Genomic DNA, 13,445 nt, shown 5'->3' with positions numbered 1-13,445 from the left:
GAACCCGCCCCCACACACTTTGAGATCCACTGAAAGTAACCTACTAGCCTACCATGTTTAGCTTTGTGATTTTGCCGTTATTTAACGAACGCTATCCCTAACTTGGATTTTGCTGTCTATCTAATACTGGTTTATAATCATTCAACAAAATGTTTATACAATATGCAATACGCAATAATTAAAATAATGTTGCACAAAGTTGAGAAAAACAAATGTCACGATTTCTGTAGGAGTTTCACATGACCACTCTATGATGTCAAAATAAAAGTTGTTAAAATAGAGTTCCAGTAAGTATAATTTCATCTACGGTTTGCTGAAAAGGGAAAACCCTGGACTTTTCCCGTTTACCACAGACGTTCATCTGGGCCTATGTATGTACAGGCCTATATTCAACTTTGTCGTTGAATCCCATAATTTAACTGTTGGTGTTTTGCAATAATTTTATTTTGATATATTTTTGATGGTATCGTGATCCGAAGGTGCGTTGACTTCCTATCTAATGCACGTCAGGCATGGCGGTCCTAGGACCTGTAGCGGAGTAAACATTTGCCCTAATGATGTTTTAACGAGACACTAGACATTTTAAAGCCTGCTAACATAGAAAGGCCAGCTGCAATTTGCCCCTTCTGCCTATTAGTTTTATAAATGTTATCGTTAACAGACGGAACGCTTGTCTTTGCCGTACAAAGTCAAGGAATCTATATACTTAGCGTCATATTATCGTAGCACAGGAAGCTAGCAATCGCGGTGCAAAATCCATCTAACGTTAATCTGGCATTCTCCGGGAGGCCGGGAGGGCAACCATGCAAGGTGAAACCACAGGAATACGAATGTCTGAAAGCGAAGGAAAACTCGATGGCCTAACCCAGAGCAGGACACAGGGTTCCATTACAAGAGGAAGCTCTAAAAGTTGGCAATACAGGTGATTTGCTATTGCTAACATTAGCCACCCACCCACCACTAACGTTACTGGTGTCACAAATCAGTGCCACTGCTCCTTACCACACCCGATTGTACGTTATCGAAACTACTTGTCAATAAAGTGTGTGCTATTTAAAACGTGCGAAAGGATTGGGTATGTGTTACCACCATCTCATTCTGCACAGAATTGACCACAACACAAATTCGGTTTTGTCATAGTCGGTATTCGCATGCCTGGCCTGGCTATCTTAATGTTTTGTCTAACACCCATGGTTAATCCAAGAACGTGGTCTTGTATCACCCTGTTTTTGTTTTTACAGCGATCACATGGAAAATGTCGATGGCTATCTGATGAAGTATACCAACCTGGTCACTGGGTGGCAATACAGGTGAGTCTAAAGCGAGCGGTGTGGATGATGAAGTTATTTCTTCTGATATCTGTCATGGTGTGCAGTATATTATATTGTTTGGAATTCCACAACAAAGTTAAGTGCTCCCACACATTTTTTACTTTTAAGGTTCTTTGTCCTAAACAATGAGATGGGGGTCTTGGAGTACTTTGTCAATGAACAGTCACGATCTCAGAAACCACGAGGGACATTACCTCTGGGGGGTGCAGTGATCTCTCCCAGTGATGAGGACTCGCACACGTTCACTGTAAATGCCATCAGTGGAGAGCAGTACAAACTCAGAGGTAACTACCCCCTCTTACCCTTTCTTTCTGCCAGTCTCCCCTTACACATACAAATGTATGAATCTAAAAATGTATGATAAATCATTACAGTAACAATATTTCTCACTTGTGAAATGTTTCCCCCTTATTAATCTGACACAGCTGCTGATGCCAAAGAGAGACAGCACTGGGTGAGCCGGCTACAGATATGCACACAACATCATACCGAAGCCATGGGAAAGGTAATTACTTGAAGCTTTGTCATAGGCCTAATCTTTTTTTGGAGATTTGACCACAAACACAATCCAGTGGCTAATTAAGATGCCAAGATGGCTATAATACATTCACCAGATTATGTCCGTAAACGGTAAAGCCTGTAAATACTGTAAAGTATTTTTGTGATCCAGATTCATGTGATGATTCATAGTAATAGAGATATTTGAGGCAAGAATACTTTTGTGATGGGTCTTTTGTCATCTACCTGCACGTCTCATCCTTTTTAGACCAACCCTCCACTGAAGAGCCGCAGCCTGTCTGTGGCCTCCCAGGGCAGTGGCTCCCCCAGCTCTCAGCGCCGGAGCATTAGCCAGAACACCGGCTCCGTCTTTGGCATCTCCCAGATGCACCGCGGCTCCACCTCCCCTTACTCCAGTAAACGCTCGCTCTTACCAGACCACCTGCTGGAGGCCCGAGAGGTGAGTCCCCAGTGACGTTACCAGGACCTTCCATGGGTTACTTACTGCTGATTGCCACCATCTTGTTACCAGTGAAATACAGAGAGCACATCCACTGATAAGGTCTTAGGGGCTTGAAGATAGAGTTTGTAATTCTAGCAAAAGGTTGCTGGTATTTGAGCTCAGGAAATCAAAGTAAACTCAAATCTTCTGTACTTCTGAAACATTATGTTGCTTGGCTGGAATTGTTTATTGCTTGGTCTGAGTCACTGTGTTCTCTCAATTAACTGGCCAGGACCTTGTATAAACAGTGTATGACATTTTTCAGCACATACTCAGAACAGATAATTAGAGGAGACTCTGTATTGGTGAATTAGTATGGTAAATTCTTTGACCGTATGCATGTACAGGCACAGCAAGCACTTTGAACTCAGTCAGTTTGCCACATTAGGATAGCTCATAACAAACACCTAACCGTTAGTAAACTCTCTGCTCCTCCTTACCCAGATGATGAATCAGGCTCAGGGGCAGCACAGGGACCTGATCCTCAGCATCGAGGGCCTGCCGCCGTCCGCCGGGCCGTCTCCCCTGGACCAGGACCTCCTGCTGCTCAAGGCCACGTCTCTGGCCACCATGACCTGCCTGAGCGACTGCCTGCACATCCTCCAGCTGCAGCAGGTGGCGCGCCAGAGGATTCCCCTGGGAGGTGAGAGAGCAGGGGCTTGTTTGTTTGTTCCTTTGTTTGTTTGCTTGCTTTGCAGTTTGCATTTTTTGATGTCAGACATAATGATCAAAAGGACACTGCATGGTTATGGGCGATATAATCCTGGGTACTCAGGGAACAGTTGTCTTTAAAACAACTTTAAACAACTTTTAGCCTTTAAAAAAATGTCATCATACTACTCACTAGTTGCCTCAACCTAATAAAATACTATTTTTCGTGGAAACTTAATTATATCATCTGGCTGCACAGCTACAGTAATTACTCTGTTAAAGTTATGCTATTTTGTTTTACTCTCACTAAAACGGAGGTGATGGTGACCAGGTTAATGGTTGGCTGCGCTAGAAAATGTTTTTTTTTGACGAAAAAGCTATTGTCCGTGACGTTGTACTTAAGAACCGGATAGGGTCACCGGTTACTATGCCTCAGACAGTGATGTCTACTGATGTCTACTTAGGTTCCATTGAGATGGGCTCAGTCTTCCATTATGCTATGATGTGGATCATCCAGTCGTAGTTACTATTTAAAGACCTGGGAGTGTCTCCTTGCCTCTGTTGTACTATTTAATTGTATGTAATCCAGTTGCACATGTGATGTTCACCTTGTGAATGATAACAGCTATCATAACTGTGGGTTGATGCCTGTAGCCTGGGCAGAGGTGTGTTGTATTAGTCTTGTATTAGTTTGCTTTTCCTTTTGAAGGAGTAACACCCTTGCCCAACCCAATAATGGGTTGGCTGCTCTTGCATATAGACACTGTATTGGATTACTTTAGATGGATCCATCCACCAGTAAGTCCAGGCCCCGTCAGTGTTGGTAGATTTACTTCTCAGTACACAAAGAGCAGAATGGCAGAAACCAGTCATATTTGAAATAGGGTTTTGTTTGTGAGATGGAACATGCACTAAACACATAATCTAATCTGATGTGTAGTCTGCTATAGTTTTGTGCTGTAAGTTTAAGCAAAATAAGAGGATCGTGGGGATATTATTGACTGGAAGGTAAGCCCATTGGTTAATCAAAACCATTTTGCATAGTATCCCTTATATGGGTTGACATGGATTTTAACATGCTATTTACTTTAATAAATATTGTCACCAGTTTATGTTTATGTTGTTGCTTGATTAAAAGATTAATTGTGTAGCTTGATGCTTAATGCACTGTTTAAATAAGATCTGGCCTAAATCACCTCCCCCCTCAGTTATCGAACACCTTAAAACACATTGACAGAGAGCCTCGCAGGGGCGCCATGTTGTGGCCAGGTAATTAAGATTCAGCCAAAATCCGAAACCTGAAGTGCTCCCTTCCCCTCCCTGGTGCCAAGCATATGGAGAGGCAGGACTTTCAGAAATAGAAGCAGAAGGACTGGCCCACTGGCCTGCGACGCGCGTTTATTAGCTTGGCACGCTAGCGCCCGGTGGCTAATCCTAGGTCATGCTAATCCTAGGTCTTCTGAAGAATATGCGACCTCTGCTCCGTGCCAGCCAGTGGAATATTGTTTCATTATGGATGAGGAACTGGATCCTCCTCTGATAGGCCGGTGCTGGAAACCAGAGCTGCCGGGCAGCAGCAGTGTTGACATCTCTCCCAAATTGTACCGCCGCGTTGCTGTCAGGTCTTGGAACAGAAGCTCTTACTAATGCATAAAGGTGTCCTCTGTCTCTTGTGGCCAGCCAGCCACTTTTCTTCCCGTTATTGTCCCACATTCACCCCATTTCTGGGTCTCACATGTGAATCCAGGCCATGCAGGTCACACGGTGATACCCAGAGTTGTGGGTTTGTTTGTTTTCGTGTCGTGTTTATGTGTTTCGAGGAACAGGCATCCAGTTACCATTCCATGCATTTTTTATCAAGCAAGGAATTCAAGGGAGCATATAGACAATTGATAAGGTTATATCAGTATTTGTGCTTATTTCCTTAAAGGACATACACAGTAGATATATGCTGCCACTGCTTGTTTGATTATCACCCCACCACTTAACATAGACACTCTCAGATGGGTCAAGGGAACTAGGGCCATTTACCCCTCACCCTTTAACATAGAGTAGAGGGGGGGGGCAGGCAGGTATGGGCGGAGCGTGCGTGGGGACGCTGACCTGGCGGCTCAGGTTGCAGTGGGGTAGCTGTCCAGTGCGTCCGCGGGCCACTGAGCAGCTGCTGGTGCTCGCTGCTGCTGTCGCTGCCTCCTCCGCCACCGCTGTCACATTTGGACGCAGCAAGCAGGAGCTGTAACAGTGGTCAGGCTCGGGGTTGTGTGGGAGTGAGTGCTTCAGGAGTGTGTGTGGGTGAGTGTCTGGGTGTGTGAGTTAGGGGTGGGGGAGGGGCCCAAGACAGGTGTGTGTGTGTGTGTTTGGGGAGGGGGAACATGACCACCTCTGAGCCCAGCTCCATGCATCCTGCAGGGCCCACCATCGAGTGGCTGGAGCCCAAGTTGCCTGACCTGCTGAAGAACGGCGGCTCTCTGACCAGCCTGGCCAAGGATGACGCCGGTAAGACCGAGGGGGCCGTGCTGGAGCCCCTGGAGATGGACTCCTGCGATGCCGTCGGGGTAAGACAACAATTAAGCTATCGGCTGACTCCCCGAGACACACATACACACACACACACACACACACACACACACACACACACACACTTTCTCTTTGTTGTGAAGGCATCATAAAAAAAAATGCAGTTTGAGTTGCAATTTGAAGCTGTTTGTTGTGTTCATGAATTCCAGACAAAGTGCAAAGGCCTCTTATTTAAAAGAGTTTATGTCTTTAGGAATGACACTTTATTGCTGTGAGTGTATTGTGTAATGTGTTGGAAAAGTACATCCTGTCATAGTCCTTTGTAAGGCCTTGTTAATTTGAGCCAAAACCCATGTGGCAGTGTCTGTAACATAGCCTTCCCGCTTATGTTAGTGCCTCGGGCTCTCAGAATTTGCCCTTATCGTCTGATCTCAATTACGTCTGTTACATGAACACCTCTGCTGTGGAATAGAACACCCTTCAGGCATGTTGGTGAAAAAGAGAGGGAGAAATTGAAGCAGAAGTCTGCTAATTCGGCTTTAAAGGAAACTCCAGCGCTTGGCGAGCAGCCAGACTCAGATGTGATCAGATCACATGAGACATGTGATTGAATGAGACGTGCAGTGATGCCGTTCCCAAAACCTCTCCCTGATGCTTATCATCAGGCCAAACACATTGAGGAAAAGATAAAAGTCTATTCCCCAGGCTAAGGCAATGCTTTTCTGGATGTCCCTTTTTGTGGTGGCCCCAAACATTCATGGAGCTGTATAAGAGAGGGCATTAAGTGTGCAGAGTTGTCCCAGGCAGACTGCTGAGCTTGGGGCTGTGTTGTGCTGTGTGCCCCGTCAGGAGCAGGAGGAGATCAACGCGGACGAGGAGCTGGAGGACTCGGCACCGGACGAGGAGGAGGAGCTGGCTGCCGAGGAGGAGGAGCGCAGCGTCATCCTGCACCTCCTGTCACAGCTCAAACTGGGCATGGACCTGACACGGGTGGGCCCTTCATCCCTCAGCACTCTTTTCCTCATCCTCATCCTCAGGCTTTCACCTCACCTCTGTCTGACAAATGCATTCTGTCTACTGGATGCAGTCCAGTCTATTTTTAGTTTATTGATTAGCTGTTGTCAAGCTTCCTGTAGGGCATAGGTTCTTGTAAAAAATAGTGTTGATTGTTGAAAGCACTGTAGAGAGAGAACTTGTTTCAACTGACCCAAGTGACTAAAATTCGCAAAGCTAAGGAAGCCCTAACATCCACTTTATGGTCCACATTTTAAGAGATGACTATAAATGTTATTCGGTACTAATATTTTACTTGATAAGTTTATCATATACCTATGTGTCGTCTAATCCCTGAAACCTGGCCCATGGCCCACGCTGTCCTCCTCTAGGTGGTCTTGCCCACGTTCATCCTGGAGAAGCGCTCGCTGCTGGAGATGTACGCGGACTTCATGTCGCACCCGGACCTGTTTGTGGCCATCACAGACGGGCCCAGCCCGCTGGAGCGCATGGTGCGCTTCGTGGAGTACTACCTGACCTCCTTCCACGAGGGCCGCAAGGGCGCCATCGCCAAGAAGCCCTACAACCCCATCATCGGCGAGACCTTCAACTGCTCCTGGCGGGTGCCCAAGTCGGAGGCGGGCAGCGCAGCGGCCGGCACTCCCCCGCCGGGCCCCCCAGAGGCCTCGGACTCTTACCTGCTGCGCTTCGTGGCCGAGCAGGTGTCCCACCACCCGCCCGTCTCTGGGTTCTACGCCGAGTGCCAGGAGAGGAGCATCTGTGTCAACACCCACGTGTGGACCAAGAGCAAGTTCATGGGCATGTCCATCGGCGTCTCCATGGTGGGGGAAGGTGAGGGGCTCCAGCTCACAGCGTCCTGCACCGTTACTAAGGGTTTTCTTGGAAGAAGATAAAGATTCAGTGGTGTACTTTGTTGCTAAATTGTTTGTAATACACCTTTAATGGCATAAGAACGTATTGGGTGTCCTGGTTTTGTATTTGTTGTTGTAGGTGAGCATAGTGATGTAAGCCTGTGTTTGTATTTGAAGTTTTTCTCGAGTGCAAGTTGTCCTAGTTGAAACCAGTCTAAATATAAAGTTTTGATTGTGGCTGCTTTCAGGCTGCCTGCATCTGCTGGAGCACGGCGAGGAATACACCTTCACGCTGCCCTCGGCCTACGCCCGCTCCATCCTCACTGTCCCCTGGGTGGAGTTGGGGGGAAAGGTCAACGTTAACTGCACCAAGACGGGTTACTCGGCTGCCATCACATTCCAGACCAAGCCCTTCTATGGTGGCAAGCTGCACAGGTAAAGCTCTAGCAGTGCACAGCTACACGAATACACTGAATCAGTTTCAACGCGGATTTTCGGATGAAATTCTTGAAAACCATGATAAACGCACAGTCAATAAGTATGGGTACAAGGGAATACATAACCATCAGATCAAATCTGAAAAGTGGGGGGAAATGGGCAATGTTTGTTTACTGCTTGGGTGCAATAGACAGCTTGCATACTACTTTATAGGAATTCACATTATAATGGCAGGTAGCTTTGTCGACAAACAAACACTAAGAGTTATTTAAAGTTTAAAGCTAGCTTCTTGGCAATTCCAAGGATAGGCTATGTATGGATGCATATAGTCCCGCTGTTCATAGGCTACATATTTTTAAACCGAGTTTGCACAACCGTGTTTTTTTGCGGTGAGCATGCTGCAACTTCGGTAGGATAATTGGTTTGATTCGCTTTTCATGTGACCGCGCTGCACGAACATATTACTACGTCAGAAGTTATTGCTCCCACTCTTTTAACATCGTCAGCGCTTGTTTGCATGTCCACAGTCACTGTTTCCAGCAGTAGGCTTTAGTCATGCCCACACCCTTTCCACAAGAGTTATTTTTAAATATCAGTCAATATATAGGCCTGAAGAACATGCAACAACGAAATCAACTTAGACATTTAGATAAGTTTTCCTTTGATGTGTTGAATGCTTCTTTGCATGAGCCTATTGATCGCTGTGATTGATTGTAGTGGAATAGGGCTACTCCAGCTACTTACTTAAAGGAATTCCCAATATAATGCCAGGTAGCTTTGTCAACAAACGACAAACAAATAAAATAGCCTACCTCATGTGATGGACATTATAGAACATAGCCTACACAGTGCTTCTAATGATCAAGAGGGATTTATGTGTCACATACACAGTTACAGAAGGCTATATAATAATACTACAGCGTCTAACTACAGCAAAGTCCTTTTAGGCAAGTCCCTCCACTCGGCGGCCATATTGCAACGCTTTTTGGGCACTCATCGGGCGTCCTATTTGGCAGATAAGCGTGTGTGCAAGGCTTCACGACACCAACCTTGCTCCAGCGGCGAGTTCACAACACATGATTGGCACGATGTCTGCACAACACGCCACATAATTGGCTCAATGTATTCACATCACACCACATGATTGGCTCAATGTATTCACATGTCGATGTTTTGCCGAGGAAGGGGTGGGATATGTGTAAACAACGGCCATATTAGCGTGACAAACTAGCCCCATGCATTTCTATGGAGGATTTTTTTGAGTGCTGCGTCTTCTCATTAGAAAGTCTCTGCTTTAAGTTGCATATAATCCGTTGCCATTCACTGTATGGCTGTCAAATGAATAAATGTAGGCTACTTCTCCAAAAGCAGCATGGCCATCATCACGTGAAACGAGCACAACGAATCAGGGAAGGGAACATGGGCTTGTACGTCATCTCTTTTCACATTGTTCCGCAACACACTGCAGACACACAGTCCACATTCGTCCGATACGGCTGCGGAGCAAAATGAGTTCGGGGTCTCCAGCGGATCCAAATTGCTCCACTTTGGAGACGCTGATACGATGGTCGAATGTGGACGATAGGGGCGAATCGTAACAAAAGACATAATGTAGACGTAGCGTACATAACATCTCATGCATACATCTCCTCATGCATACATCTCCTTAGTACCCTCACAACTTCCTGAACTTTTCTCCAAACACCATTTATGTCCACCCATATATCCCCGTTCTCTATAATGACTGTTGAATTTGGCCCCAATAAGACTTCACCAATGTATGGATGTGTCAATTAAGTTAATGTAATGTAGTTAATGTAATGTAGTTATTGTATGTAAATTAAAGGCACCCTTAACAAGATTTGCTCTCGGGTTCCCCCTCTGGCTGAGAAGCGCAATAATAAACAAACTAAATATGTGTCTTTTGCAACAAAGTATGACCATAACTCCGATACAATAAAGAGGAAATGCACCGATAGCAGTCTGTAGAAAAAGATCTCTGAATTCCTGTAGTATAGCTGCTCTTTTGCATTTCGATTACGGAGGGGGGAGGGTGGAGGCAGTTTCCTAACCGAAACTAGAAAGTTGCTAGGTTGGTAATCACCTACACAGGTGGACAATGGCAGAAGTGCAGTTCATCGTGTTATGTTAAGGTCAAAAAACTGTTAAGGGCACCTTTAAGTTGTGAGTCCAAAAAGTTGATTGTCTGCCCGTCCACCCCCACCCGCAGAGTGAGCGCCGAGGTGAAGCACAACCCCACCAATGTGGTGGTGTGCCGAGTGCAGGGCGAGTGGAACGGCGTGCTGGAGTTCAGCTACACCACGGGCGAGACCCGCATCATCGACGTCACCAAGCTGCCCGTCAACCGCAAGCGCGTGCGCCCTTTGGAGAGCCAGGGCCCCTACGAGTCCAGGTGAGGTCAGACACAGAAGAGACCTCAGGGGTTTGGTTAACATACTGATGCATGACAAGACCAGGCCTTTTCTTTTCATGTCATGCTTTGGAACCAAACTCTTATATGACTTTGTTATGTAAAATGGCTAAGCAACACTGATGCTAAACAAAGCACTAAAAAACAGACATCATTGTTGTTTATTTGAGTGTTGTTGTCACTTCTTGATTGAAACAGTGCTGCTCTGAGACCAGTTAGTATATTGAGTTGAGTTCGCTCAGAGTAGTGTTAGTTGAGCAGTGGAGTGGGCCTGACCAGTGTGTGTCTGGTGTGCTGCGTGCAGGCGCCTGTGGCAGCACGTGACGGAGTCTCTGAGGCAGAGGGACATCGAGAAGGCCACGGAGCACAAGCGCTTCCTGGAGGAGCGGCAGAGGGCCGAGGAGAGGCATCGCACAGAGACCCACACGCCCTGGAGGACCAAATGCTTTGAAAGAAAAGTAGGCGCCACAGTTTGGTCTGAATACTGTATATTGGTCACCTAACTTACTCATTTGTTTTCATTTTCAAAGGTTTTGCATAACAGATGGAAAAAGATAAAAGATGGAAATTTCAGGTCTAACAAAAAATGAGACATGCATACATTTTTTCAGCACCTGTGTGAAGAATGTGTACTCTGGTCATAGACTACCAAAGTAATAATGCTAAAAACCCACAACACATTTATGATTCATAATTGATAGTTATTCATCAGTCAGCTTTAGTTTCATCAATCAGCTTTTTCCACTTTGCTAAAGCTTCTCAAGATCTGCATCTCTGATTTCAAAGCTGTACTACATCCTTATGCGTATGAGACCTTAATCCCAAATTTTAATTTGTATTTTCACGATTTTCTGCTTGAGTCAGCTGATTTAGGCTTGTTGGAGATTATGGAGACAGGTAGTCTATCATAGGCACAGATTCCACATCCTTACCTGCTGAATACTATTGTCTGTCAGGACTTTTTTGATGTTTGATGTCATCAAGGGCATGATGGTCCCCTGCTCAACTACCGCATGCATCTTCTCTGAAATAATAAAAAACGGAGCTTGTTTTGCCTCAAAACAGAACGTCCACTCATTTCTGAGATTTGGTAATGACTTGTCAGCCATGTAGAGATTCCATGGTCCTCTTTGAAGCATCATGTCTCTAATCTGTCCTCTCTCCCATCCACTCCACAGGGTGAAGGCTGGGTGTATTATCAGCCGCTGTGGAAGACAGCCGACCAGAGCCCGACGTTGAGCACCTCTCAGACCAATCTCTGAGCTCCCCATGAGGCTCTCCGCACCCCCAACCCCCCTACATCACACGTTCCATTTCTTCAGGACAGAACCCCCCCCCCTCCCCTCCCCTCCCCATACCCACTCTTCAAATGATTTGCTTATTCAGGGTGTGAGACTGTCGTGCATCGTGGAATGGTGGAAACTGCTCTCCTGGCAGAGTGAGGCACTTGTGATTTCTTTGCATCCCCTCGATTGGAGATTTTCTTGTGTTTTATTTTTTGTTTGTTTGTTTGTTTTTTGTATCATTTATGTGCAGACTGCTCTCTGGACTGTCCCTGGGTGCACACAGATATCCTTTTGCTGACGTTGCCTTAAATGAGATGTGCTTGTTGTTTATGTGCAATGAGTGATGGTGTGCTATAGGGTGGTGGTTGGACCCGTCTCATTTGTTGTTTGTTGGTTTGTCTGTCTTTGTTTGTTTGTTTGTTTGTTTGTTTTCCTCTCCCATCTGAACTGGTGCCACATTTAACACTGATTGTGGCGTCAGTTCAGTTTTAAACTGAAATTTGAAATATAGTTTTTAAAATGAAAATAAATTAACTGTTCAAATTAACTGATATGCTGATGGGTATGATGAATGATGAAGGATCCTCAGCAACGAAGGGAATATTTAATTTTCTTGTTGCAGGATGCTGTGGACCTTTGATTAAAGACTATGTAAAAAGGCTCTGGCTTTTAATGTGTTTTGCAGTCGTTATGCATGAAGAAGCAACCAGTTCTTATGTGTTGCTGAACTCTCTCTGAAGTGTGAAGCTGTAATGTGACCAATCAGATGGATTCTGGCTTTTCTGAATGGATTTGAGCAGCAGTCCGATCAACAACTGATGCTCACAGTACAGCTTTTCAGATAGGAAAGACAAGGGAGGTTTGGTCAAAGGCTGGTTTGTACTGTACGTAGAGCCACCAGTGAGAGCCAAAGACACCCACTCTCCCCTGTAAAGCTCCGAGGGCCTCCTCTCAGAGTGCCGAGTGGCGTGGAAACCACTTGTGATTGGACGCCGTTCTGGGAGCCTCACTTGCACACTCTCGACATTCCACGCCCCCCTTATCTCGCCACCCGAGTTGCATTATGCATGTAACTGCTCATCTATGCTCTCTCGCTGGTATGAATCTACCTCGTCTCGAGCCATCTGTTCTCAAGGGCAATCAAACGTTGGAGAGAAAGTTTGTGTTCACTTGGGTTTTTGGTTTCCCCTTGCTCTCCCCTTGCTCTCACTTCTCCTCTCTTTCTCTCTGTTGTTTCTGAATTTCAATTGTAACTGGATCAAGTGAACGCTCTGGACAGAGGGAAAAGTAGTTTTTGAAATGATATGAACATTGTGCATCATCTGTTTGTGAGCTAACGAAGGCAGGGCTAGTTGGTGGATGCCTGCTAACTCTCTGCGTGGTTATCAGTTCTTTGGTAATGGTTTGAATCAAGCTTGCTCCCAGTTTAGCAACACGTGGCGTGAATGCAGGATGTTGAGAAACTTGTGGTGCCTTATTTGTATTTGTCTTCCAACCCCACCCCACCACCGCATTCCATCTCCCCACCTCAGCTTTCCCATAATATAGACAGAGAGGTGAGAGGGAAACCCCCTCCACACACACAGACACACACACACCACCGTCTCTGTACGCATATCCCTCCTGGGCTCGCTACAGAGCTGAGGACGCATTCTGTCTACTTGAGGATTGTGAGATGTGACCCCTGGACTTTTCTTGTCCTCCCCCATGCCCCCTCTTTTGTTTTTGTGTTCTCCATTCCATACTGTATATCTTGCTGAGCTGTGAATTGCACTGATATTTTAACAACACTCCCTGTAGCCTGAGAAGTCCTGATGAATGAATAAAATTGCTAATATATTTGTTGAGGAGTTCTTGTCTCTGTTTTTTTTTAATGTGGCTTTCATTTCTATTAGTTTTATGGTGGGTCTGAATCGTTAAATTAAA

At 45.7% G+C, this 13,445-nt stretch overlaps 1 protein-coding gene across 2 annotated transcripts; it reads left to right on the top strand.

The window, feature by feature from the left end:
* Positions 1 to 494: 494 nt before the first annotated feature.
* Positions 495 to 13,369, top strand: osbpl11 (oxysterol binding protein-like 11). Of its 2 annotated transcripts, none has more exons than XM_042082250.1 (13): positions 495 to 922; positions 1,242 to 1,310; positions 1,440 to 1,615; positions 1,757 to 1,836; positions 2,098 to 2,289; positions 2,776 to 2,974; positions 5,392 to 5,537; positions 6,355 to 6,489; positions 6,885 to 7,344; positions 7,613 to 7,799; positions 10,033 to 10,215; positions 10,538 to 10,691; positions 11,412 to 13,369. In XM_042082250.1, exons 1-13 carry the CDS (start codon positions 804 to 806, stop codon positions 11,493 to 11,495), a joined length of 2,184 nt encoding a protein of 727 aa, XP_041938184.1. In that variant the 5' UTR covers positions 495 to 803; the 3' UTR covers positions 11,496 to 13,369. The 2 variants fall into 2 exon arrangements, with proteins under 2 accessions (XP_041938184.1, XP_041938176.1); XM_042082242.1 differs by having other exon boundaries at positions 6,349 to 6,489.
* The last annotated feature ends 76 nt before the right edge of the window (positions 13,370 to 13,445 follow it).

Source organism: Alosa sapidissima, chromosome 2 (assembly GCF_018492685.1).
Source record: "Alosa sapidissima isolate fAloSap1 chromosome 2, fAloSap1.pri, whole genome shotgun sequence".
Lineage (NCBI taxonomy): Eukaryota > Metazoa > Chordata > Actinopteri > Clupeiformes > Clupeidae > Alosa > Alosa sapidissima.
Note: the sequence above shows the minus strand (reverse complement) of the source record. Positions and strands in the feature narration are given on the sequence as shown.